The sequence below is a fragment of the Babylonia areolata genome, chromosome 8 (genome assembly GCF_041734735.1).
Source record: "Babylonia areolata isolate BAREFJ2019XMU chromosome 8, ASM4173473v1, whole genome shotgun sequence".
NCBI classification, from domain to species: domain Eukaryota; kingdom Metazoa; phylum Mollusca; class Gastropoda; order Neogastropoda; family Buccinidae; genus Babylonia; species Babylonia areolata.
Window position 1 is genome coordinate 35,389,146 of NC_134883.1, and position 27,435 is coordinate 35,416,580.

The 27,435-nt window shown below is 40.1% G+C and overlaps 3 protein-coding genes across 3 annotated transcripts in view; 1 reads left to right on the plus strand and 2 right to left on the minus strand.

Moving 5' to 3' along the window:
- Positions 1–2,339: 2,339 nt before the first annotated feature.
- Positions 2,340–14,876, plus strand: LOC143284764 (ADP-ribosylarginine hydrolase Tri1-like). Its single transcript, XM_076591735.1, has 9 exons — positions 2,340–2,424; positions 4,354–4,473; positions 5,189–5,338; positions 6,397–6,540; positions 7,963–8,117; positions 10,096–10,252; positions 11,369–11,527; positions 11,953–12,083; positions 13,203–14,876. The coding sequence occupies exons 1-9, from the start codon at positions 2,347–2,349 to the stop codon at positions 13,258–13,260; spliced, it is 1,152 nt and encodes a 383-aa protein (XP_076447850.1). The 5' UTR covers positions 2,340–2,346; the 3' UTR covers positions 13,261–14,876.
- A 10-nt stretch (positions 14,877–14,886) lies between these two features.
- LOC143284765 (uncharacterized) lies at positions 14,887–25,112 on the minus strand. The gene has a single exon (XM_076591736.1). The coding sequence runs from the start codon at positions 16,450–16,452 to the stop codon at positions 16,162–16,164; it is 291 nt and encodes a 96-aa protein (XP_076447851.1). The 5' UTR covers positions 16,453–25,112; the 3' UTR covers positions 14,887–16,161.
- A 109-nt stretch (positions 25,113–25,221) lies between these two features.
- The window catches only part of LOC143284763 (structural maintenance of chromosomes protein 1A-like), a 29,926-nt gene continuing 27,712 nt past the window's right edge, over positions 25,222–27,435 (minus strand). The window contains exon 27 of the mRNA XM_076591734.1: positions 25,222–26,972. Within this exon, the coding sequence (XP_076447849.1) occupies positions 26,865–26,972 (108 nt within the window). The 3' untranslated portion in view covers positions 25,222–26,864. The remainder of the gene's footprint in view (positions 26,973–27,435) is intronic.

The window sequence follows — 27,435 nt, forward strand, 5'->3', positions numbered from 1 at the left end:
ATGGAATTAACACTGAGAACAAACTAAATGATATGACCATCCCAGTTCTTTTGTTTGTTTGCATTTTAATTGGTTTTTAAGATGTTTGTTTCGTGTTTTCTTTTCTTCTTCTTTATTATTATATCTATTGTTTAATTTGTTTTTGTTACTTTGAGGATACTCAGTTGTCATCGTGACTGAGGTGAGTCTTGTTGATAACAGTTTGAAGTGGAACTGCAAGAAACCCGGGCCATTGCATGGTGGGTTTTTGTTGTTGTTTTTGTTGTTTTTGTTTTTTTTAACCAGTTTTTTTGTTTGTTTTTGAATCAGTGCTGATACTGGCTATTTCCCACCATACACCCAAAACAACCAAACATTTGCATGTGTTAGAAAAAACACACACTGATTTCCTTTTATACTCTTCTCCACAATACACCCTAAACAACCAAACCATTGCATGTATTAGAAGAAAAAAAAATGCAACACTATTTTTTACTGTTGATACTCTGCCCCACCATACATCTTAAACAACCAAACTATTGCATGTACTAGAGAAAAAACACACACACAATCTTTTATATGTTGATACTCTTCCCCACCATGCACTCAAACCAACCAACCAAATGAATAATTATACAGCACGTTCTGGCATTAAAACCCAGTCCTTTTTCAGCTCTCCCACCATTCCTCTCCCTCTCTCCGGCTACTTTTACACTGCAAGCCAAACCAAGCTGTCCACCACTGGACACATCTAGTGTGTTCCCTGCGTGCGTGACCCTGCAGTGAGGCGGCACGCGGGTGATGTGTACCTTCGTGCATCACGTGCATGACCGTTTTGCAGCCATGGGCGGTGTGTGCAACTGGCCCGTGTCCGCGGACCCGGAGTTCAGCCAGGCGTGTTGGAACGTGGTGAGTGTTCACGTTCGTCGTTCATTGCAGCGGTTTTAGTTTTTTCCCTGTGACGATATAGATTTCTCCCGGTTCTCCTCCATCACCCAGGCAATACTTAAAAAGTATCAGTGCAATTGAGTCAAACCGCCATCTTCAGTCAGGTTGTCACCACACTGTCACGGGCCGAAAATTCAGTTGACAAGGAGCACATCTCCAGACCAAATATTTTTTCAGCTGCTATGATACTTCAGCCGAGCAGTTCAGTTGTATGTTGAATACGGGAAGTGGCAATGCAAAAGATTTAACTATAATTACTAGATGCGTGAGTACTAAGTTTCAACATTGTGTCACGTACTGTCACTTCGAAGGGTATAGCCTCATTTGCTCAAAGTACTGCGATGACACATGACATCGAGGACATTCAATGGGAGAAGGAGGGGAGGGGGGGGGGGGGGGGGGGGGGGACTGGCACCCTCGTGTTCGGGGGGAGGCGGGGAAAAAAGGAAATCCGGTTTTCTTTAATTCAGTACTTCAGCGTAGGTAGAGAAATAAGCGCATTAACGAAACAGACGTGAAAGAACTTACTCAGTGTCGTGGACGGATAAATAAAGAATCCATCCCCCTACCCCACCCCACCCACAGACACCTGTAACACCGTGACAACAGTTATTCATAAAAATAAAAATAAAAACTGACGAACACTACAAAACAAACTGAACACTGAGAATACAACCGACATATCTATCTATCTATCTATCTTTCTGTCTGTCTATATCTATATCTATCTATGTAGCAAATATTTTAGGATGATGCGTCAGTGCTTTATTTTGGCTAGTTTGTTATCTTTCAAATTGTATGACTGAAAATCTTTAAACACTGATTTTTTTCTTTCACTGATTAAATCATCAAGTTATCAGTGATGCGCGTCATGTATGACACGACCCGGCACGACACACCGGCCTGTAACTGGATGGTGAAAAAGTTTGTTATCTTTCAAATTGTATGACTGAAAATCTTTAAACACTGATTTTTTTCTTTCACTGATTAAATCATCAAGTTATCAGTGATGCGCGTCTTGTATGACACGACCCGGCACGACACACCGGCCTGTAACTGGATGGTGAAAAAGAAAAGAAAAAAAAAAGAAAAGAAAAAAAAGAAAAGAAAAAAAAGAAGAAGAAAGAAATGTGTGGAGAAAGAAATTGAGACAGAATGGGCAACATTTTACTAAGTTGATTCAGTGTGTGTGTGTGTGTGTGTGTGTGTGTGTGTGTGTGTGTGTGTGTGTGTGTGTGTGTGTGTGTGTTGAGATTACCTATTCTCTGACAGGCGGCGTCAATGTGCTTCTAGATTGCTTCGAACCATTTCGACTAATCCCAGGGATAATCCCAGGGCATGGGAAGTAACCGATAACAACTTATCAGTATTGTTACATTTTTAGATTAGCCTCCCGTACTGAAGTTGCAGCAAATAAACATGGCGGTTCGTCGGAAGGATGGTCGCGGGAAATTGAAACAAGATGATGCTCTCTCAAGAAGATTTAGTCCATACAAGGTAAATACATACTATCTTTGGTTCTATTAAGCATGATAGACTAAAGAACAGGACTTCTTCACTGACATACAGTGCCGGCAGAAATCAAAATAGAACGATTTTTACCATCGCTATCCGGTCAGTCTGTGTTAAAAGTTGAAACTGGGATGGTTGTTAAGTTGGGCGAAGTGGAAAGATTTACGTTTATAAATGCTGGTTAAAGAGTAGATTGATATAGAATGATTTGGAATAATGTGCCTTTGACATACCAAAATGGTAACCGCAAAGCCAAAAGTAAGAAAACGTTCTGCAAAGTTCGGTTGTTCAGTTAACTGTTTACAACTGCTATCTGGGAAACAATTTGTAGTTCTTTTTGAGAGAAGTGATGAGTTTGAGGCCAGTTTTAAAAGAGGTGAACTTGTCAGAATGTCAAAGGTTGTCAGGGAGTCTGTTCCATGTCTTTGGGGCAAAACGTATTGGTCACTTATTTTACATATGATATCCGATATCAGTCAGGAGGTGCGTTGCGGTGGTCAAATGGTTAAAGAGCTGGATTCTCGCCCAAGTTTACTGAATTCGATCCCCGGATTTCCTGATGCCAGTGGTGGGTTAAGGATGGAGATTATTCTGATCTCCCAGGTCAACAAATGTGCAGACGTGCAAGTGCCTGAACCCCCTTGTGTACACATGCAGAAGATCAAATAAGGACTAAATTTCCTGAAATCCATGTCATTGCTGGGTGGGTTATAGAAACAAAAACATACCCAGCATGCACACCCCTGAAAACAGAGTATGGCAGCCTACATGGTGAGGTAATAAACAAATGGTCATACACATACAAAGATAGATGTCTGCGTGTGCTTGACTGAAAGCAGTGAAACCAGACACAATGACACAGGAAATGAATGATGAGTATCCAAAGGCAGCTCTCAGTCGGCTTTACCCAAGTAGACAGCCTGTTGTGCAACTTTGTATATTTGTAAAGCGTTTAGATCTTGGTCTCTGACCGAGGATAGGTGCTGTATAAGTATCCATATCATCATCAAGCAAAAATACCAGCATTTATCCCCTAACTTGGCAGCTGACAATTTCTTTCTCAAGCTAATGCTGTGTAAAGGAGAGATTGTCTGGATGTCATGATTTTATAAGTTACAAGTTACTAACTGTAGAACTTGTTTTCAGCTTCATCAAAAACTTAAAAAGGCTAAAAGTTAGGGTTTATTAAGACATGTATTGAAAAAATACCATTTGATTTCCATGAAAGGGGAACTCAGAATAGACAAATAGTTGAAATACAAATTTATAGATTGATACATATACCGGTATATACATACATACATACATACATAATATATATATATATATATATATATATATCGTCATGCTTTTTATCATTTTATTGTCATATATATGATATAATCTTTGTTCTTGGGATGCAACTCCCACGTTCACTTGTATGTACACGAGTAGGGTTTCACATACATGACTGTTTTTACCCTGCAATGTAGCCATACTACTCCGTTTTCGGTGGTGTGCATGCTTGCTATGTTCTTGTTTCCACAGCACACTGAACGCTGACATGGATTACAGGATCTTTAACATGTGCATTTGATCTTCTGCTTGTATGTATACACACGAAGAGGGTTGAGGCACAAGCAGGTCTGCACACATGTTCACCTCATGGATTGGAAAAATCTCCACCACTTATCCACCAAGCACCATTGCTGAGATTTGAACCCAGGACCCTCAGATTGAAAGTCCAACACTTTAACCTCTTGGCTATTGTGCCAGTCATATAATATAATAATATATATATAATTATTGAAATTTAAGATTAAATATGTGTATATATATATATATTATATATATATATATATATTATCAACAGTATGTACAGCATACTATCAACAAGTTTAAAACAATTCTTGGAGACTTTTTTTTTCTTTTCAGGTGATGCACAGAGAAGCAAGGAGAACATATGACAGAATTTTTGCTACTGTATATGGTCAGTGTGTTGGAGATGCTCTGGGTTTGCTGACTGAAAATCTCACCAAAGAAGAATGCAAAAGGGTATTGAAAAGATTCTTATCTGTTATATGTGACTTAGTGTTAAGTGCAATTTATTCAAAGGAAAAACTACATTCTACTGTACAAGAGTCAACATCCCCCATTCCCCCAAATAATTGAGCTGCTGATAGGTCCACAATATGTAGAAATGAAACTGATTTTGATTGATTGTGTTGAAAATAACAATGCCTTTGAAAAAAAGAAATAGAAGAAGAAAGTTTCTTGCCTGACAAAATGTTTCTTTAATGAATTTTGTGTTGTGACATTTATGTAATTGCTGATACTGTGTCCAGTGTTATCTGTCACATGTATTGTTTTCAGTATAATCAATTATTCTTTGGCATTAGTTTTGCTTTGGTGATTTTTTTTTTCTGTGGCATGTTCTTTAGCTGAGATAAGATCGGCTTGGTTCAAATCAATGCAGAAATGTCTTACTGATTTTTTTTCTCCCCAGTCCAGTAATGCAATATAATTCTTACATTTCCCTGATTTTGCTTCCTTGATGCATTACTGTTACTAATAAGATAACCCGATACAGAATAATTTTGATAGGTTCTATCTATCTAGTCTATCTGTCTGTCTACAGTTATATAGTTATATATGTGTGTATATATATATATATATATATATATATATATATATATATATATATATTGTCAGCTTGATGCACAATTTAAACTTTCACATAATTTCTTATATCTCTGGTCATTGCTGTCAGGTCTATGGTGGCGTGAGTGCCAAGTTGGAACTGGTTCACCGAAAGCTTCGTCAGGATACACACCGCAGTCGCTGGGAACTGTATGATTGGACAGATGAAACAGATCAGATGATTCTGATCTTGCAGTCCATTGTTGGAAATCGAGGACAGGTATCAATGATTAATCATGTATTCAACAATTTCCTGAAAAAATGATTAACAAAGTAAACTTTCTTGACTTGCTTTTGATTGTTACAAGTTAGATGTAGTTTGGTGACCTGTATTTCAGTTAGACTATTTAATAAACATTGAAAAGAAAAAAGTCACAGACAAAAATAATCCACTGTATGTGAAACCTAAATGAACTGTGAAGTAAGGATGTGAAGAAAATGTCCCGGAGCTAGTCTATTGAAATTCTGCTTGGCTGTCTTCTCCATCTGATTTTTGTTCTGTCAGCTCAGACTGGAGAGTGAAAATGAAAATGTTCTGCGAAATTGAAAGGAAATGGTCTTGTTTGTGAGAAAATTAAAGTCTTTGTTATCAAAGGAACACAATAGCATGTCACAAGTCCACAGGGTGCCAGTGGGGATTTGTTTCTTTATTGTATTGTATGGTATTGTAATTTGTATTGTATTGTATTTTTGTCACAACAGGTTTCTCTGTGTGAAATTCTGCCTGCTCTCCCCAAGGAGAATGTGTCGCTACAGTGAGATCACTGCCCTTTATTTTTCTTTCTGTGTGCAAGCGTATTTGTTTTCCTACCAAAGTGGATTTTTCTACTGGATTTTGCCAGGGATAACCTTTTATTGTCATGGATTCTTTTACAAGCACTAAATGCATGCTGCACAAGAGACCTCTGTTTATCTTCTCATCTAAATGACTAGCTTCCAGACCAGAACTCAAGGTCTAGAGGTGGGGGAGAAAATAATGGTGGGTGTGGAAATCAATCCAGTGTGCTCAGATTCTCTCACTTCTTAGGTGGATGCATTACCTCCAGACCATTACTCCATTGTGTGGAATGGTTCTCTTTTAAAAATGGTCATAGATGTTAAAGACCACTTGGGTATACTATGAGCAAAAATTACAGGTTGGCTACCCACGAGTACAGAGTTAGAAATAGATAATTAATAATCATTTACTTACATAGATGTCGACATTGACTTCATTTCCTTCATCATCTGATTTCTTCTGGTAAGGTAGCTCTCCTGGTTATCTGACATTTTCTGCAGGTTGTTCCCAAGGACTTTGGTCGGCGGATCCTGGACTGGAGTGACAATGGGTTCCCGGAGCTGAAGGACAGGTGTGGGCCGGGCCTGGACACTGCCACTAAAGCTGTGCTCGCACACCCACAGTTCTCCGAGACACCTCAGCAGGTAAACACTGAGTCTGTGGGGTGTGTGAGTGGGTGTGTAGAAACCAGCTTTATTGTGTATGTGTCATAGTTGTCTTCAGGTGGGGGTTTCGTGCCAGTTTTGAAATGTGTAGATTCTGACCGGTACTGGAAAGAGGCTGCAGGTTTTCTTTGTAAAGCAGTGATTAAACTTTGTTTCTTTTATTCAAGATTTATTTGTCTTTTTTTATTTTTGCTGTTCACGGTTGTGTTTGACCTTTTAGACAATAAATAACTATATAAGTGAATGAAATATGTTTATATATGGATTTTACTCTGCATTCAAGGATTTAGAATGTGAAAAGTGATTCAAGGTCATATTATTCAAAACTTGATTATGAACTGATTTTTGATCATAACTGTTTAAAAACAAACACAGCCAATAAAAGCAAAATAAACATCTATGCATCAATCAAGGTATTTAGAATGTAAAGCCGGTTAGTTATATAAATTATAATGTGGAAAAAGTTATTTTAAATCCAACATACTAAGAATAAGATTGAAATGCAGTTGACTGCTAGCTCTGAGACTTTGGCAGACAGACCTGTGTGTGACTGTGTATGGGTGACTTGACTGAAAGAGCAATGTGGGGATGATGCCACAGATAATGGTGCAGATGATGGGGCAGCAAAAAAAAACAAAACAAAAAACAGAAAAAAAAGAAAAAAACAAAAACAAGATTGAAATTTGTGTTTGTTGATGGCAGGCGACAGAGCTCAGTGGCAGTTCTCTTGTTGTCAGAATGCCACCAAACACTGACGTAGATTACGGGATTTTTAAAGTGCATGTTTGATCTTTTGGACATGTACACACATGGGGAGGGGGTTAAGACACCAGCAGATCTGTACATATCTTGACCTGGGAGATAGGAAATAATCCCACCCTTAATTCTCCAAGCATTGATACCGGGATTGATCCCAGGACCCTCGGATTGAAAGTTCAGTACTTGTCTTTTTCCATTTTTTGTATTGCTAATTTAAAGGAACAAAATGATCTTTTTTTTCTCAATACTTATGTTGCTGTAAATGCAGTTGTGAAAAAAAAATCACACCTCTTAAATGAAATGCACAGACTGCTTAAAAGTTAAAACATTTTGTGTACATTTGCACAAGTGTACACATGTCTACTTAAAGTGTTTAAAGTATGTATGTATAGTCCTGAAACTGCAAGTGTTACTCTTATGACCAAACTGTATGCGTGTGTAAAATAGCAGTTTGCGGAATGCACTTTCAGACCTCCAACTGTAAACTTTTTTGTTAAAACATTCTGTAAGAGTTTTCATTACATTGTCACACACCTACATAAACATGGGAGAAATGCTATTGAAAAGGTGTACAAGATGGGACGACCAAAGAAGAAAAAAAAAGAGAAGATTGAGCTCTGTGTATACATGTGTATGTGACAGGCGGCAGAGATAGTGTGGAGGAACTCTGGCTGTGTGAACGCCACCAACACTGCAGTGGCACGCACGTCGGTACTGGGTCTGCATTACTACACTGCTCACTCCAAGGTCATGCACAACGCTCTGGAGATCTGCAACACCACGCACCCTGACCCCAGGTGTGTGTGTGTGTGTGTGTGTGTGTGAGATATGGTTTCTGTTGTATTTGTTATGGTCTGTGTGTGTGTGTGTGTGTGTGTGTGTGTGATATGGTTTCTGTTGTATTTGTCATGGTCTGTGTGTGTGTGTGTGTGTGAGAAATGGTTTCTGTTGTATGTGTCAAGGTCTGTGTGTGTGAAATGGTTTCTGTTGTATGTGTCAAGGTCTGTGTGTGTGTGAAATGGTTTCTGTTGTATGTGTCAAGGTCTGTGTGTGTGTGTGTGTGTGTGTGTGTGTGTGTGTGTGTGTGTGTGTGAAATGGTTTCTGTTGTATGTGTCAAGGTCTGTGTGTGTGTGTGTGAAATGGTTTCTGTTGTTTGTGTCAAGGTGTGTGTGTGTGTGAAACGGTTTCTGTTGTATGTGTCAAGGTCTCTGTGTGTGTGCGTGTGTGCATGTGTGTGTGTGTGTAATGGTTTCTGCTGCCCCATCTATGTCATGTCAATTTTTATTTTCAATGTGTTGTTTGAATGCCAACAGGCCAAGTCATGTCCACATAGGGCAAGTTTTGTTCACTGACTCAATCAAGATTGTAGCACAGATCGATCTGTTGTTCAACTTATGACTTAATCCTCTTCCGTTCCGGTCGGAACACAGGGCTCGCACTGCAGATCTCCATCTCGCTCTGTCTTGGGCTGTTCTCTTGGCTTCACCCCAGGTCATGTTGGTGGACTTGAGTTCTCCCTGTAGAGTTCTTCTCCAGGCGGTGACTGGTCGTCCCCTCTTCTGCTTCCCCTGTGGGTTCAGCTTATAGTTATATGCTCTTTGACACCCAAGCTAGATTTTCCTGAAAGTAGAGTAATTAGCACTAATTCATCAGCAAACAACCCACTGTTCCACTGTGGATCAATGTGATATAACTGCAATGTGATGTGGAGGTTTACATTCTGATCTCATTTTCTCTTGCAGTGAGGGCTGAAGCCTTGAGAATTTTGGTGAAGTCAGGCATTGATAGTGATTTACTCAAAATTTACACTTTTATGTGTGTTCACTATGAGGCTACATGCCAGAGGAACCTGCATTCAGTGATGTTCAGTTGTGTGTTCTGATCAGCATGACTTGTTGGTATTCATTGTGCCAACAGCTTTACTACGCATAAAATGTGGGAAGTCACATAGGAGCTTTCATTAAGATCTGAGTGCTGCAAGTAAAGAATCTCTTTTCATTTGTATTCCAGTTTGTTCCCATATAATATGTACACTGTGTATGTGTGTGCGTGTGAATGCATGTGTGTGCTGCATTACTGTGCTTAGTTAAAAAATTTAGGGAGAAGAAGGATATTATAGAATTTTTTTTATTTAAATGTTTAAGCATACACCATTTCATTTGAGGAATATGTATTGTTTGTATGAGTGTTTATTTGTGAAACGTTTTCTTTCTTGATGTTACTCAGGAACAGAACAATCACCCATTTTCTCCTCTTTTCTCAACAACCAATTACAAATCGGTGTAAATTAGTGCAAGCCGCCCCCCTTAGTAATTAAGTGTCATTGACAGGAAAAACTGTTGAAGATTTTAGATCATTGATGATGATAGACGGGCTTAAGCGCTGGTCTTTAAATCTGAGGGTCCCTATCACAGCACCTGGTGGGTAAAAGGGTGGAGATTTTTCTGATCTCCCAGGTCAACAGATGTGCAGATCTGCTGGTGCCTGAACCCCCTTCGTGTGTATACGTATGCAGAAGATCAAATACAGATGTTAAAGGTCCTGTAATCCATGTCAGGGTTTGGTGGGTTATGGAAACAAGAACATACCCGACATGCACCCCCACTCCCCCCCTCACTCCAGCCCCACTTGTTCTGAAAACGGAGTATGGCTGTCTACATGGTGGGGGTAAAAACAGTCATACTCGTAAAAGCCCACTTGTGTACACAAGTGAACTTGGGAGTCGCAGCCCACAAATGAAGAAGAAGAAATGACAGACACATTCTACGTTTCAGATGCCATGCATCAGTGGTGGCGGTGACCACAGCAATCACCCTGATGATGCAGAGAGACGAGAAACACCTGAAGAAGAACGGCGACTTTGCTGTGGATGCCATCATCACAGACTGCTTCACTTACGCCACACGCTGCCTTCTGGGCAGGTATCCAGAGGTAAGACTTGCTGCCTCCGAAGTGTGATCACAGACAGCAGTTTGCCTTGGTGATATGGTTACCTGTTGTAAACTTTAAAATTAAAGAGGAAAAAGAGGAAGAAGAAGAAAGAGAAAAGGCTGTTAAACAGGCACAAAGCAAATGCTTCTTCACAGGTACTGTTCATATTGTTAATAATACAGGTTGGTAATTGTATATATTTACAGTATCTTGTGTGTGTGTTTGTGTGTGTGTGTCTGTGTCTGTGTGTGATTTCAAAGTTTTACTCAGCCAGCCACATCCAGACCACTGACTGAACTCTTCAGCATCTCTCTCTCTGTGATTCACCACAGTCTTGCACAGCACCCTCCCCACCTCTTCTCCCACCCTTTCATTCCTCTCATTCCCCTTCTCTGACAGTCAATGGACCTGGGTTTGAATCCTGGTCATGGCGCCTGGTGGGTTAAGGGTGGAGATTTTTCCCTTCTTCTAGGTCAACAGATTTGCAGATGTGCAAGAGCCTTAGTCCTTTTAATGCAAGAGTTCAAATTTAATTCATGTGAGTGTTTCGTGGCTTATGGAAACAAAAACTTACCCAGCGTGCACACCCGTGGAAACAATACGGCTGCTGACATTGCAGGATATAAATGATCATATACATATAAGCCCACTCATACATTTGAGTGAATGTGGGAGTTGCAGCCCATGAGTGCAGAAGAAGATTGATTCCCCTTGCTGTACAAGGAGGAAGGTGGCCGAATGGTTAAGGTGTATCTCTGCCAGTACAGTTTCTGTGAGATCAGGTTTTGAATCCTGGTCTTGCCCTTTCTCCCACGTTTGACTAGAAAGTCAAACTGAGCATCTAGTCATTTGCATGAGATGTTAAACTGACGTCCTGTCTGCAGGATGCACTAGGCGCACTGAAAAAGAACCAATGGCAACATGAAAGTTGTCATCTGGCAAAATTCTGCCGAAGAAATCCACTGTGATAGATATATATATGCATACACCCAAGCACTGATGAAGTGTGTTGGGTTAAGATGCTGGTCAGGAATCTGCCTAGCAGTTGAGGTGTAGCATATATGGATTTGCCTGGATGCAGTGACACCTCACAGAGAAACAAACTGTACTGTCTAGATCAAGGAGCTGAAGCGTCACATGTTTGCGTCGTCGCTCAAAGACCTTCAGCTGAATGAAGTGGGCAGGACCAACTTCACCTTGAAAACTGTGGGAGCAGCTTTCTGGGCCTTCCGACAGAAAGACTTCCGTTCTGCTATACAGGACATTGTGATGGAGGTGGGTAGAGCGTGTGTGTGCATGTGTGTGGGCCTGTGTTCCATTACATTATATTTCATTGCATTGAATTACAATGTGTTGCACTCTATTGCATTTTGTTCCAGTGGATCATGTTGTATTGCATCAAGTTGTATTACATTGCAGCAGTTCTTTTGTGAACATAATAATAGTTTATTCAACAGATTAGATGTTTGTCATGCACAAGAGCTAATAATGATTATGCTTTGACTAACTTAAAACTGTGATTTCTTTACACTGGTAACAGATAATGGCTGATGTGGCTCGGAGTCCTAGTGTTCTTGCCAAATTCAAAATGTTCCTTCCAAATTTCCTGATTGTTCTACATACACTTGACAGGGATTGGCATCTCTGTGCAGTGTATAATCCGGTGTTGAGTGCAGTGTGCATGATGTATTGTTGACCAGGGAGGAGATGCTGATGCCAACGCTGCTGTGGCTGGGGCCCTGTTGGGGTGCAAGCTGGGATTGTCGGCTATCCCCCATTCCTGGATTGAATCTTTGGTCAACAGGAGATGGCTGGATGGTCTGATGGAAGAGTGAGTACACCTGCATGGATCTGTTGTGTGACAGGCAGGTACTGTACTTTACTAATTACAAGGTGTTCCGAATTATAAGGTACATCCTGATTTTAACAATACATATGTTGTAGCACATTATAAGACGACATATAAATGATAAACAAGAATTTTGAGTGTTGCTGGGTTGATCTGTCACTGCTGTGGACATGTGGAGGAATACTGAAGCCCTGACATCAGAATCAGAACTCTGTTTTCATGTTGAGTCGTTTACTTCAAGTGTTTGCTCTGTGGATTTTTTTTGTTTGTTGTAATCTGTCCTGTCCATGCTCCCCCCTCCACTCCTTTGTGTGCCTTGTGTGTTGTTAGCTGATTTTAGTCTGGTTCACAGGAAAGTTTTGTTCGTTTTTTATTGTCATACTTCTTGATTTGAAGGTCAACTTTGATACAATCCAGATTCACATCAGCATTTTGACATTTATTAAACATACATTATACACACAAAATTGTTAGGCGCATGGGTCGAAGTTGAAGAAAAAAGTATCGCCTTATACTCTGTAAAATGTACATATGCATGGCTGTGTTGTATATATATGTGCCTGTGTACATGTATACATGTATATTTGTGTGTGAGAGAGAGGGATAGGTAGGTGGTGTGTTAATGATAAATATTCAGTATCTCAGTAAAGTAAGCCTTCTCTTGGTTGTGTCCAAAATCTTCATACTGGTTGAAACAACCTTTAAGTTTGACCAAGTTGTCATTCCACAAAATGAAATGTTAGGAACACACACATAAATACAGGACTAATAAGTCAGTATAGCGTGTTTCTGATAACATGCTGATTCATGAAAGTGTAATCTGAAGGGTATGTCAGTGTCTCTTCATAGACTGGTCTGGATATGAGATTCATTTTTAGTGTTTCAGTTTCATTCTGTATATATAGAAAGAGAAAAGAAAAGAGTTATTGAAGAATGCATGTTTTCCTGAAATCATTTTTCTCATATATGGAGATATTTGTAAACAGGTTCTTTGAATGTGTATGGTTCTTTTCTCGTTGATTCTTTTCTCATGTATTTTCTTGTCAACAGTCAGTTTGAAGGTGATCATTTGAACATGTGCTCTGAATATGTTTTGAACAGGTACTTGAACATGATGGAGCGAGGCCAAGCCAAACCAAAGGTGGAGACCACTGTATGACCCAGGTACACACATCCACACACAGGATGACCATGGGCTGTAGTGACGGTGTATATAAATCAACAGGTGTACAGACTGATTGGTTAATACTGCTGAAATTGTGATAAATGGATTAATTGGTTTATGGTTTATTTGCATTGTATTGTATTAGTCAACAGTTAACATGTGTTATGCTGTATTGTATGTATAAAAAAAAAAAGCCACAACAGATTTCTCCTCTCCAGATAAGATGCATGCAAAACCTGTTGCAGATCATTTGCCCAGTAGATTGCTACAAGTGGATTGTTTTGCTTTGCTGCAGTAGCAAAAGTGATTCATCTCAGTCACAAATGTTCTTTGGGGAGATGGGGGAAAGTGAGGAAAAGTGTACCAAAATAATTAACTTGATGGAGAAAAAGCAGATTTTACTTTTTTGCATTTTACATTTTTTTTGCCATAGACCTTTTATCACAGTTTACTGTGAAACTGGTGAAACTTATTTTTGTTTCTAATCTTTTGTATACTGACATTCCTACTTACTACATATTGTTACTGCAGGATTAAACAAGAGGTAAAGCTCTTATGACTCAGGTGTGATACCTGCTGGAGAACAATATAGAAAATGCCTGTTGGTTACCAATACTTAATATTTTGATCCAAATCATATTTTTTCTTGCCATCAGAAACAGGTGTTTCAGTTTGTCAGACTGTAAGTTGTGTGCAGGGAATGGAACAGTTCTATTTTTTATATCCCACGTCATTCAGCATTTCAGTGTTTTATTATCATAATATAGATCTGTCAAAGTTTCAAACTTTTCATCTTCGTCACCATTGCTTGACTTTGATAAAACTTAAGTCGATAGTTGATATGGCCTTTGTACAGATCATTCTCTGATTAAGACTTAGCTGCGCCTTCGCCTTTTTTCAGTAATATGAGCCTGCAGACTATAAATGTGATGTAAGTGCTGATAATGAATATGTGTAAAAGGGACTACACTACAGTATTTTCAAAACAAAGACCTTTGGCATGACTAGATAGTGAAAGAATTTCACACAATAGCCTTTCTATACTGTCATGTGTACTTTTGCAGTTTTGCACCCTCCCCACAATACCCCACTGCAGATGCCACCACAAACAATTCCACACAAAAGTGAAATTTTGTAATGCATTTATTTTTACGTATGTATGTATGTATTTATATAAATGTATACATTAAAAAAACAAAAACAAAACAGAAATACGCCCTTATTTCTTCCACAAAGTACCCAAGAGGACGCTGACAACCATGGCCATACAGTCCATTAATAAGCATATCAGTTCACTTGGAGGCACGGCATCTGAAACCCACTCCCGCCTTTGTCAAAATATGTTGGGTTTTTTTTAGTCCAACTTTCTCACTCCCTTTCTTTCACTGCAGGTGAGCATAATATCAGGCATGCCTACCCTCCAATTTGCTTTTCAGGAACAACACACATTAAAATCAGGGACAGGGTATTTGTCACAATCCGTAAGGGGTTGGCCATGTACCCCCCACCCCTTCCCAGACTAACTAACGTCCCGACAACACAAACACAGAAACACAGAAGAGTTCAGCTCGTTGTTTTACTGTGGTCATGCAAAATGAGTACAAATAAGTGCACTTAATTACCCCCCCCCCCCTTCCTGTTTAACTAAAGCACAGTTCCAATACGGTCCTATTGTCAACTGTAGCGCTGGTTCAGTTCAACAACCCTGCCAGGACTAGAACTCCTCCCGTCGGCTAAAGACTGCCAGCTCCTGCTGGTTTGATGGCTGAGGTTGGTCGGGGCGAGAGGGACAATGGGAAAGTGGGAAAGGGTACGTTGGAAGTGAGGAGTGGGAGCGGGAGTGAGGAAGTTTTGGGAAGGACAAGGTAGAAAGGGGACGAGGACCGTCCCAGAGTTGTCATGGAGATCTGTTGAAGGCAGTGGCACGGAAGGGAGGGAAACAGGAAAATCTGTCACCAGGTAAATGGGCACACCACTGGCCCAGGGTGAAACACAGACCCACACAGATTGACATCGAAGAAGGGGGTGACAAGGAAAACGCCCCACAACTTCACTGACGGCACCCAACAGCACACACACTGACGGCACCCAACAGCACACACGCTGGAACGGTGACCCGTCTCTCCTCAAAGCTTGGCATCAACAGCCAACACAATTCAATCGATGTTTAGGAACAGGAGGATTGAAGAGACTTGTAGTAAGCACTGTTCAGTTCTGGCAGCTCACTTTTGCTGTAATGTCTCTCCACTGCTGAGCCTGGTCTGGATTTTGAAACAACCAAGACTTGAAGGGTTTCATGTCCCATCTTGCCCCGATAGTCAGTCCATTCACACTGTGCAGAGGTGTGGGGGATGGTCAGGAGTGATACCATGATGGTGGGAAGCAGCTTGAAGATAGGCTTTCTGTCCTCCTGCAGCTTGCTTATCTCCCCCACGTGGCATCAACTTGCTCTGTATCCTTGATGCACTGCCTGATGTCGCGACACTGATACTTGGCAAACTTCAGCTGGATGTCAGCCACTGACACTTCTGGTGGTTTCAGCTTTGGGAACCTCCTCAAGAAGTACTCAAGAGAGGCAAACTTGGTGGTCACCTGCTTAGCTGGATCCGGCTCCTTGGCATGTTCCAGAAGTTCAAGAGTCAGGGGCAGTTTGGTCTTGATGTAAAGACAGCTGGCCTGGAAAAAAACTGCTGTACACTGGCATAGAACTCAGCCACCCTCTCCTCTGTCAGGTCAACCTCCTTTGCTCTGGCAATGAACTCTCTAGCTCTGTCTCCTGTGAGATCCAGGTTCTCTTTGATATTGTATGTGGCACTGAAGTCAACATCCAGCACCTGCTTGTACATCATGGCTGATGGTTTGACAAATCTTACAAGCAGCTCCCTCAGAAGACCTTCAAGGCTTGCTTTCATGAGACGCAGCTGTGTTGACAACCTCAGAGACCTTGATCACATCCAGAAGAAACATGCAGTACAGCCTGTTGGTTGGTGACTGGAAGGTTTTCCTGAGCATTTTGGTCTTTTCTTGTTCGATGGAGCCAACAGCATTCTTTTCCTCTGCCTTGAAGAAACTGTACAAAGCATTCCAGTTGTCTATGAGTAGCGGGAGGCACTTGCCAGCACTCAGCCATCTGGTTGAGACATGCTTGAGGATCTTGCTCTGCTGCAGGTGATACAGTAGCTGCATGTCCTTGAAGGCTGCCTGCTTGCTGCTTTTATCCAGGTAGTAGAAGACCTCAGTCAGAACCTGGTCTTCACTCAAATGTAAGCAAGCAGATTTATAATAAATGGGCAGTGATGACTGTTATGAAAATCAACATCAATACAATCAAAAATCATAAGTGTGTACTGGAAAAAGGCTAATGACTCATGAAAGAAAAAACATTGCTCACAGAAATAGATTACATATGTCAGTAATATTAACAAAGGAAATGATTGATGGGACTGAGCTCTTTCAGTGTGTTTGTGTGTGAGAGAGAGAGAGAGAGAGAGAGGGAGAGAGAAACATTTCCCAGCTATGTGAATAAGATAGCAAACACATCTGAGGGTGTTTCTCCAGCAGGTGCCCGTAAACTCTTTTCTTCTTCCCCACCATGATGTTGGCACTGTCAGATTCCAAAGCTATGCAGTTTTCCCAAGGAATCTGGTGTACAGTATCAAGCTCATTCTTGATGAGTCTGAAGATCTGCTCACCTGCAATCATGGATCATGACAAATACTTTAGCAAACTATATCTAAAGTTTATGTAGTGAATGGTATTGTGAAATGAGAGAAGGTTATGTAATGAATGTTGTGGTGTTAGGAAATGCATAGAACTGATATGCTCACAATGAGAATAATTGCATGCTAGGGGTGTATGCCAGAGCATACAGATATATATTCTGTCTGGCAACACTGCTAAATTTTACAAATACTCTGTGATTCTCATTTAATATGGTTATGAGGCACATATGTGGAAAATAAAATACACTCACCTGTTGCTGAACCATCACGAACGGCAAGAACATCTGATCACACCTCCAAAGTTTCCAGCTCAACTGTACCACCGACCAGTGGGAACAGTTTGGTGCTTCCCCTGTTGTTGCTTCAGTCAGTGGATATGGTAAATGGCCAGTTTGTCATACGTTCCTCCAGGCTGAGTGATGTGTTCGCAGCAATTTCTTTTACAATGGCTGTTCCTTTGCTGCAGCCGCCCTGAAACTTTCACAGTGTTGGAATCTGGAAACCTCAACTTCATAGCTTTCGTCACTTTGTCAAGTGAGGCCATCGGTAAACTGAGTTCGATGACCAAGTCCATCGTCACTTCTGAGCAGGCGGTTTGTGTCTCCAGGACCGATTCCATGGAGCTTGAGGTTGTAGCAGTGCTTGGAAAAAATCCAGTGATCTTCTTCTTTTGCTCCTGTTGTTCCTGCTGTTTCCTGTTGTTCATATGCTTGTCTGTAAGTGTTTCAACATGGCGTCGACAGTCATCTCAGCAACCCGATTTTACAGAAAAGTCAATAGCACAGATGTGGCAAAAAGTTTTTGTGTCTCCTTTCCTCCATGGCTTTATGAATGGCCACTTCTCAGAGTGTTCTTTCCTGAAGGTCTGTGAACCCTTCACTTGCTTTTTCTTCAGGCTAGAACGATCATCCAAATCATGTCTTTCTCCTCAATGCCATCTTGCTTCCACTTTCAAAAGGTTGTCTGTGTTCAGAAAGTTGGTGCTTACCCGCATGCACATTGATCTTGTCAAAGTTACTTCATTGGTGATGGAAATCGAGTGGACTGTCATAAAATTGTTTCAGTACTGTTCAGACAGTTCCAGCTTTTCATGAAGTGGCTTTGGTAATATTCAGCAGCATTTTCATAAGTCTTAATGAAGTGTCTTCGGCAGTGGTCGGAAAGCCATCTAAAGGTACACTTGTACCCACTAAATACTTCGGAAAAAAAATGTTGTGCTCAAATGTTTTGATTTCTGGTGCATGCAGCAAATGAGCATATTTCCGGGACACCCTGTCCATTTTATCAATTTTCTGGGACAAATAGGGGCCCTCAGTAACAGTAGGCATGCCTGTAATATATGTGTTAGTGTATCTGCTTGTAAATTTTTTAATTTTTAGCAAGTCCTGATGATAATTACAACACCTGTAAATATAGGGTCATCATATACTAGCACCTGCTCCAGCACCTCACTGCCCTCCACCTGGACAAGATTGCTGATGACCTCCGTCACAGGTCGCTTCATCACAAGGACCCAAATCCTTCCACAGATAAACAGTTGCAATTTCTTCAACAGCCACCAGCAACAAGTTCCAACATTTAGACTCGGCCAACACCACTTGTGTAGGCGTCAGAAGCAACCATACAACTGACACAAAGCTTGGTCCTATTTGAACCACATGCTTTGTTGAATTACCTTTGATTACCATTACAGTTTAAGATGGATAGGCATCGAGAGGCCTGCCTTTATGCGGTGGTGTGCTGTTATCCACCGCTGTGTATTAAAGTTCATGATCATGGATGTCCACCATGAATTATGAAGTCTGTGACTCTGGAGATGGGAATGCAGCCCAGAGGTTGACACACAAATGCAGCCACACTGTGGGCAGGCAACAGCAGATGATAGGTCTCATCTCTCTTTGCGGGATGGACACTTCTGGTTGAGGTCCTCAGAATGTTTCTCCTCCAACCCAAGAGTTCCCTTGTAGACAGCCAGTCGCCAGATGCTGTGAAGTCCGTGGCAAGGGTTTCCCACCAGAGAATTGGAATGCTGCAGGTCACAATGGAAGCTGTGAGGCAGTCATTGAAGTGCTTTAGTGGTCTTCAGATGTTCTCTGGCCACAGGCCAGCTTGGAGAAGACAATTTTTGGTAAATGACTATGCAGACTACATGTTCAACCCACTGAAGCTGGGACATAATGTCTGCTTCAACCCATCATCTGTGTTCTGCTAAGCACTCGTAAGTTATATGTTAGAATTGGAAAATTTTGTCTTCCAAAGAGATGCCCATGATCTCATACAAGCATTGGAGATTGAATTGATGAGTTCCACTTCCGATGGAGTCGGTCAGTTTGAATATTTATGACAAGATGGCATTATGTGTTACTTTTGCATAAAAGTAGTTTGCTGAAAGTAGTACATGTGCAGATGAATATTCAACACCACCATTGTACCAGTTGTTTTGTATATTAAAAAAACCCAAACCTGTTCAGGTGTAAGTTGACAGTGCCGGTAGTTTCTTTGCTTGGAAGTGTCGTGGTGGATGGCTGAATGTGGCAGACCAATAATTGCCATTTAGTTCATATTCTGTTTTCATCAGTGAAGTTTAATATTTGTTGATATAATTGTTTGCTACAGATTTGAGTGATGTGGAATGAATTACTTTGGAAAAGTGGATAGAACACTTACCTAGTTTACAGAGATCTTGGCGGAGTTGCACAAATGATCTTTGCACTGTGAAGTTTGCTTTGTAGTAAATATTAAGTATAAAATGGACTATGGTAAAATCTTGCCACAAAGCAAGCTTAACTTTGCTTGGAAAATGAACACTAAGCAAACAAGGCCTTGAAATTTTTTTACGGCCATGTACACTTAGCACTGCTAAGATCACTTTTGCAAGCCAGCCATGAAGCTCAAACCAGGTTGATCCATGGTGATTTGTTCTTCCTCCATCAGACATTGTAATGGATGCAGATGGTTTCGACGTTGGAAAATGTAGGTCCAGCGAGAAGAATGTGTGATGTGCAAAAGAATTTGTGGTAAAAAGAGCTGTTCCTGACAAAATTATACAAAACAATTATCAAGTTTGATTTAGGGAAAGAAATTAGTTCTACCCTGCAGTGTTGCTCTTATCCTAGTGGAGAAATCTGTTGTGTCTTGGACCAACATTCAAAACATCTGTTGGTGAAACAGGTTTATGTGAGATCACAAGTTTAAGTTGATGCTCACTTTCTTTAATTGTGTATGATCAGTAAGAGTTTGTTTCATTACGATGTAAATGGATTGCCAAGATGTGATATTTAATTTTCCATGACCAGTAGATCTGATGGCATTTGATAACTCACTTGTATTTTGCAATTGTACGCTTCTTTGTGGCATTAATCAAGCATTATGTAGAGTTTCTTTGGATAACCAAGACGTCAGTATTTTCATGGTCCAAATATGCATGGAAGAGCGTCATTCAGTTATACCAACTCTCATTAATTTTTCACTTATTTTGTTGTGATGTTGCACTGACATTGTTCTGTTGAGTTCACTGTTGTCCAGCTTGACCCACTCCGGACGAAAGGCCCCAATAGGGTCCCTACTTTTTTATAACTATTTCAGACGGTCCCCGATCAGGGCCTTTAATAGTTTTTAATTTTTGGAGTGACATTTAATTTCCATAATGATGTTATGAGCTAAGAATATCTTAACCGACCTTTCCACTCTCTATTGTGACCAATAAATGCAGTGTGTGTTGCTGTGCTCGTGAGCAGAAGTTATTTTCATGTGAACAGTGCGTGTCAACAGTGGCGTCTGACCCAGTTTCGTCTGTCACAACTAGATGAATGGGCCCTTTGTGGCTGTTTTACATTCTGAATTTAATCTGTTTCAAACTCTTTGTGCTTTCCTGGATTGGTTTACAAGTCATTAGTGCATGCAAATTTCGAACAAAAAATATGGAGACTTTCATCATCTCACTGTATGATAGCATAAGAAGGAAGTTTTATATTTGTCCCCAACTAGCTTGTTATTGTAGTGATCAGTTTTGAAGTTTTCGGTTCATAAATTCTAACATTTGCTTTTTGGTGATTTTATTTCTTAAGCATACAAATGGGTTGTATGTGTGGAAGGTCAGGGGAGCTAATCCGAGTAATCGGCAGAATAGAGAGAGTTAAGGGCATAAAGCAGCTTAATTTGCGACACAGGTGGTGTACTTTGTGTGGGTGGGTCACACTAATTGTCTAAGGTAACAAAGTTGAGCCAAACTCCATTGTGTGTGCATTTATACTGAACCAGTGTCAAGTAGACTGTTCAGCTGAGTGTTCAAAAAAATTTCAGATCAGAAGGGTTGGCATCTCTGGTCATTTAAGCTGCTTTTAAAGCTTCTTTGATGGTGGTGGGGTAAATGTACATCAAACCCGTCAGATCCCAAAATACCTTTTGAAGCAGAACCCCAGTTTTCAGTTGCGTAATGGATGTCTTCAGTTGTGTAAACTTGGCAACATTTCCACAAACGAACATTTAGGTCCTCTTCTTAATCCTGCTTTTACACAATGACTTCCATTTTTGCTTTCATTTCTGCCCACCTCTGGTTTAGATTCACTTTTGTGCTGCCTCTTCAGTGCCATTTTTCTGTGCAAGTGTAGATGCTTTCAGTATTGGCATGACATAATTGTTTTTTCAGCAAGCCCTGCAAGTGTTTAAGAACACTTGGTGAGCTGAGCACAATGTGAAACGAAATTAAAGGTTTTATGATCGGGAGTTAGCAGCTTTTTCATTCACATGTAGTACTATGGTCTGGGAGCTTCAATTGTAGAAATTAAATTTTAGAACTAGGCAGGTGTGATAAACATTCATGTGCAAAGTAGGCAAGGTGGGGGGGATGGGAAGGTTGTCATGTCTGCAGACTGTGGCTTTGTGCAGATAAAAGCATGTGTGGGATGATTCTCACTGGTACTGGCTGCAGTGACATTTAGTTTGTCATTCTGTATATATATATATAAAAATTCTATACAGTGGTTTATTTGTACTGTTGATGTTCTGAGTAGGCTGGTCTACCAGTGTGCACATGCACTATTTGTTACGAGTAGTCCTGCCTACTTTGTGTGTGTGCGCGCGCATGAGCTGTTCCACTGCCTGTCAGCTGGTTCAGTTTAACAGCCCTGTGTGTTCACTTTTTTTTTCTGGACTACAACTTTCAGAATGCAATATTACACCATGGTGATTGGTGATGTGCTTTATGCCTTTTGTATGCAGTTGGTGACAATTTGTTGATAAGAATGCAATAAACGTACTGAAAAATTAATAACTTAGGGTTGAGGTAGCGTGGGAATTGTTTAGATCTCGGGGGACATGAAGTGGTTTGGCTTTATGGCTTAAACAGATTTTAGGCAGTGGCTTGTCCAATACTTTTTTAAAACAAATTGGGTATCTTGAGAAAAAAATCTTTACTAAAATTTATGCTTAGAGTAGTCATTGAGGCTGCCATTTTGAGAATTTTGTGTAGATGGATGTGGAAAACTCAATTTTGACAGGAGGTCTTTTGGATTATGATTTTACACTTGAACTGTAGGAAAATTATTTTTCCGGATATTGGTGGTGCAAGGACAAATAATTTAAGCCAAAAGTTGAACTCGAACTGTTACCCTTGTTCATTTAAAAATATTTTTTTATTCATAATTTTCATCGGCTTGCTGTTGTTGCCTCATTGGCTAAGTTGGGAGTTGTGAAATGTCACTGGCTGGCTGTTCTGTTTTATCACTGGTTGACTGAGCAGTGTTCAGGGGTGGGTTGCATGAGCAAACTTTGCAGTGCTAAATTTGCTTATTGTTAAGAATGTTCCTAACTCAAACTCCATATACTTAAGAACATTCTTAACTCTAAGCAAACTTAACACTGCAAAGATTGCCTCATGCAAGTTGCAACCCGGCACTAGTTTGCAGAAAATTAAGTATGTTAGGAAGCAAACTTCATTTCAGTAAATGTTGACATTGCATTATGAAAATATTGCATAGCTGCTGAACTCTTGCCAAAAGTTTTGTGTTTTGTCATGTGTAATAAAAAAAAAAAAGGACATGTTTCTTGCTTGATTGTCTTTTTTTTCTGTGTTGATTTTGTTCATTTAAAAGTAATTTGATTTGGACAGTATCCAGAAATATTCATAACTCTCTGCGCAACAAGGCTGGTTTACATAAACAATCTTTTGCAGCATCAAGTTTCTTTGTGTGAAGAATTTTCCTACATTAGGCATGCTAAACAACTCAATGCATGATATCCCAAGTACTTGAAAGTGTACTCTGCACCTTTGGAATCCTAATTATTCAATGGCATTCTGATGTCAGATAGTAGATTTCACATTCCTGTCCACTTATTTCAAAATCTTGTCCAAAGTGGAATGAGAAAAACAGATGAATGCAAGGTATTGAACTGAAATGGCTCCTGATGCATTTATTGCACAGAATCCTTGAAACTAACACTGCGCTAACAGAAATGGGAACTGACATTAACAATTGCTATCAACGAAAACACTGAACATACAAAAACTTAGAGTGTAGAATTACTGACCGTGAAATGGATGTCGTGTGTCAATTATTATTATAAACTGAGCACTAAAATTAACAGTTTCACGCTACTCCAAATGTACGCACTGGCATCAATAATTAGTATAAACATAAACCTCACGTATGCAGACCCAACTTTCCAGTCTTTGAAACGTACATTTCCTGGCACTATCAAACAGAACGTAAAAGCAAGAGTAGAATACGATATAAAAAAACAAACCCAAAAACCCACACTTAAAACAAAAGTTGTCTTACAAGATGCTGATTATAACCTAACCATTTCTTAAATAATTAATGTCATTGTATAACAAGATAAAAGTGAACTTGGTGCTGCAAAGACTGTTAATATATCCCAGCTCTGGGGCCAGCATTTGCTCCTGTACTTGTGGAGTCGCCTCTCTGGTCCAGGACCGGAGCACTGTCTCCTGTCTTCCTTGTGAGGGAGAAAACAAGGACAGTGCTGCCAATAAGGCAAACCACTGCTGGGAAAGTCTGATCTAGCTTATCCAATAACTGAGAACAGTGTTCCAAATCTCCCAGCCCTTGACACACCTTTAGTTTAGACAGGCCCATCTGCATCACTCTCAACAGATTATTGTTGCCAGAATCAAACTGGCAGAGGTAACTGTCCCCACACATAAGTCCAGAGATAATGGTCTCATCCCTGTGGCTATAAGCCAGGAATACTGATTAAATCAAATTAGTTTCTCCCATAAACCCGTTTTTGAGCTGTCACAACTGAACAGAATTGTCCTTGCTGATGCTAGGATTCACTGTGTAGTCCATACACCCGTCTGTTCCACAGTTTCAAGTTTGTAATAGTGCTATTGCAATTGTACTGCAGACGTGTTAATTTTACAGTGTACAGTGTGGAATTGAGTGCTACTGCAACTGTACCGCAGACGTGTTAATTTTACAGTGTACAATGTGGAATTGAGTGCTACTGCAACTGTACCGCAGATGTGTTAATTTTACAGTGTACAATGCGGAATTGAGTGCTACTGCAACTGTACCGCAGACGTGTTAATTCTACAGTGTACAATGTGGAATTGAGTGCTACTGCAACTGTACTGCAGATGTGTTAATTTTACAGTGTACAGTGTGGAATTGAGTGCTACTGCAACTGTACTGCAGATGTGTTAATTTTACAGTGTACAATGTGGAATTGAGTGCTACTACAACTGTACTGCAGATGTGTTAATTTTACAGTGTACAATGTGGAATTGAGTGCTACTGCAACTGTACTGCAGACAAGTTAATTCTACAGCGTACAATGTGGAATTGAGTGCTACTGCAACTGTACTGCAGACGTGTTAATTCTACAGTGTACAATGTGGAATTGAGTGCTACTGCAACTGTACCGCAGACGTGTTAATTCTACAGTGTACAATGTGGAATTGAGTGAGACTGCAAATACACTGCAGATATGTTAATTCTGTATACAATGTGAAATTGGGTGTTACTGCAACTACACTGCTGGCATGTTAATTCTGTACACAATGTGAAACTGAATGCTACTGCAACTGCACTGCAGACATGGTAATTCTACAGTGTGTAATGTGAAATTGAGTGATGCTGCAACTGTGCAGTGACATGATAACTCTACAATGACTGTGTGGAATTGGTTTAAAACAGAAAAGTAAAAAATACAATATAAACACCACCACTTCTGTACGAACAAAATGTTGATAACTCCGTCAGTCCATGTGAAACATGTTCTTGATACATTATTCACAGATAAAAGCCTAGAAGATAAACAGATGTACAAATGCAATGAATTTGCAAAGGAAAACATCATTCGCCATCAAGAACATATGACAAAATGGACAAAGCATCACAAAAAACGAAAAGAAAAAAGATGTAACCAGAAACGCAACATCTACTCCATAGAACAATGTGAAGTTTAAACATAACACAATAATTCTAAATATTAAACGAGAAGAAAAAAAAAAAAAACGTGATAAAACTTCACCCCCCTGCCCCCTTTCCTTTTTCTCTCCTGTTTTGATAAAACCACAAAGTTATTACCCGATCAGGAATTGTCAACAAGACTTATTTTCAATGATTTTAAATGATGAACACATTGGTGAAATTCCTTATTCTTTTCTCTTTTAAATCTGTGACTAAGAATAAATCTCACCATAACACCATCTTTGCGTATGAAAACTGTGAACCTGCAATATTAGGGCAAATGTGACATACAACTTCCCGTGGTGGAGGTAATGGTGCCTTCCTGATCATCAAGAATATGCAGATATGAATAATAACATGACACTGAGCATAGAATATGCATCAGTTCTTATCTTTCCGTCATGCCATATAATTATTTAAAGGGCATTATGTAGTATGTCATAAGTGTTTTCTTTTGATTTACGTTCATGTTCAGTTGTATCTGCGAAAAGGCTTTTTTACCCTGCCAATTCATCATCTGTATTCCATTCTGGGGGTCATACTGTAGGTTTTAAATTTTTGATCAACAATTATTCTATGATAAACTGATAATGCAGGAACCAAACCTAAGACATATTATTACTGTTACTCATAAATATTTTACAATATCAATCTTTTCAGTTATGGACACAAGCACAGTATGAATCATTGAATACCACCAAACAACAGAACACTGGAGAAATCTGGTGAAGAATGCATATATTAAAAAACTGAACTCTGAACTCTTGGACTACAAACAACATTGAAAAAGGAAGCTGCCTCTTGCCATTGGCTGTTGAAATGCCTTCAGTAGAACTTGTGATGAAGAGGGGGAAGTGGTTTTTTTTTCCTTGTTTCATTTCTTGTCCTTCCCACTTCTTCCTAGTATGTCTGACAAAAATTGTGACAAAATCAACAGTCTGCAATGAGCAATATGAAATCCTGTCACATGCATTACCTCAAAACACATCAATGAACCTATGCTCTGAGAAATGCAAACCATGCTCTTCCTCACATCTACTGTGTATTCATTGGTACTTCACGGAGCTGGAGATTTTTTCTCTTTCATTTGAGTGTCAAAATTACATGTTATCATTTTGTATTTGGTGGCCTGACAAATCTGTCTCACACTGCTGTCGACAAAGACTTCATGAGATAAATGATTTGCACCAACTGACTTAAGAACTTGCTTTTGTGGACAAAACTTATTGCCAGATCATGTCCTAACCTTCTGTCAGGTCCTGACTTTGTCATATTTTCTCTGGAGCTCATTAACACAGGACATCAATTCTTCAGTTCTGTACACAAAACAGATTCCGCATGGCTGTCAAAAAACAACAAACAATGCACTTCCCCAGAACAGACAACTGCCCCAGGAGCATGCTGATCCCTGCCTGTTGAGCGACGTCTTCTCCAAGTGTTTTCACCTCATGAAGGGCATTTCTTCCCGCTCCCTCTCCTCGTCAGCATGGGGGTCTGGGTACTCTGTCAGGTCCAGTGTCAGACTGTTGCTGATGACACAGTCTCCTTGCTGAAAAGGACAAAATGTACACCACCATATTACTGTCAGCACATCACCGAGAGCAACAGGACGACTGCATCGTACTTCTTTATTTGGCAAAACAGATTTCTAAGGGGAAAAAAAAAAAAAAAAAAAAAAAAAAAAAAAGCACGGGTAAATGCTCCCCCTGGGAGTGCACATGGCCACAGTGCTGCAAGGGTTTTGGTTGAACTACTACATAATTTTGCTAGGGACAACCTTTTTGTTGCTATGGGTTCTTTTATGTGTGCAAAATGCATGTTGCACATTGGAGCTATGTTTACTGTTTCATCTGAATGACTAGCACTCAGACCACTACTCAAAAGTCTAGTTGAGGGGAATAAAAATCCTGGTTTGTATATATAGATCTCAAGCCCCTCACTTCCAAAGTAACTGCATTACCACTAGGCTACCACTCCACTTCAAACAAACAAAATTCATCACCACTTCACTA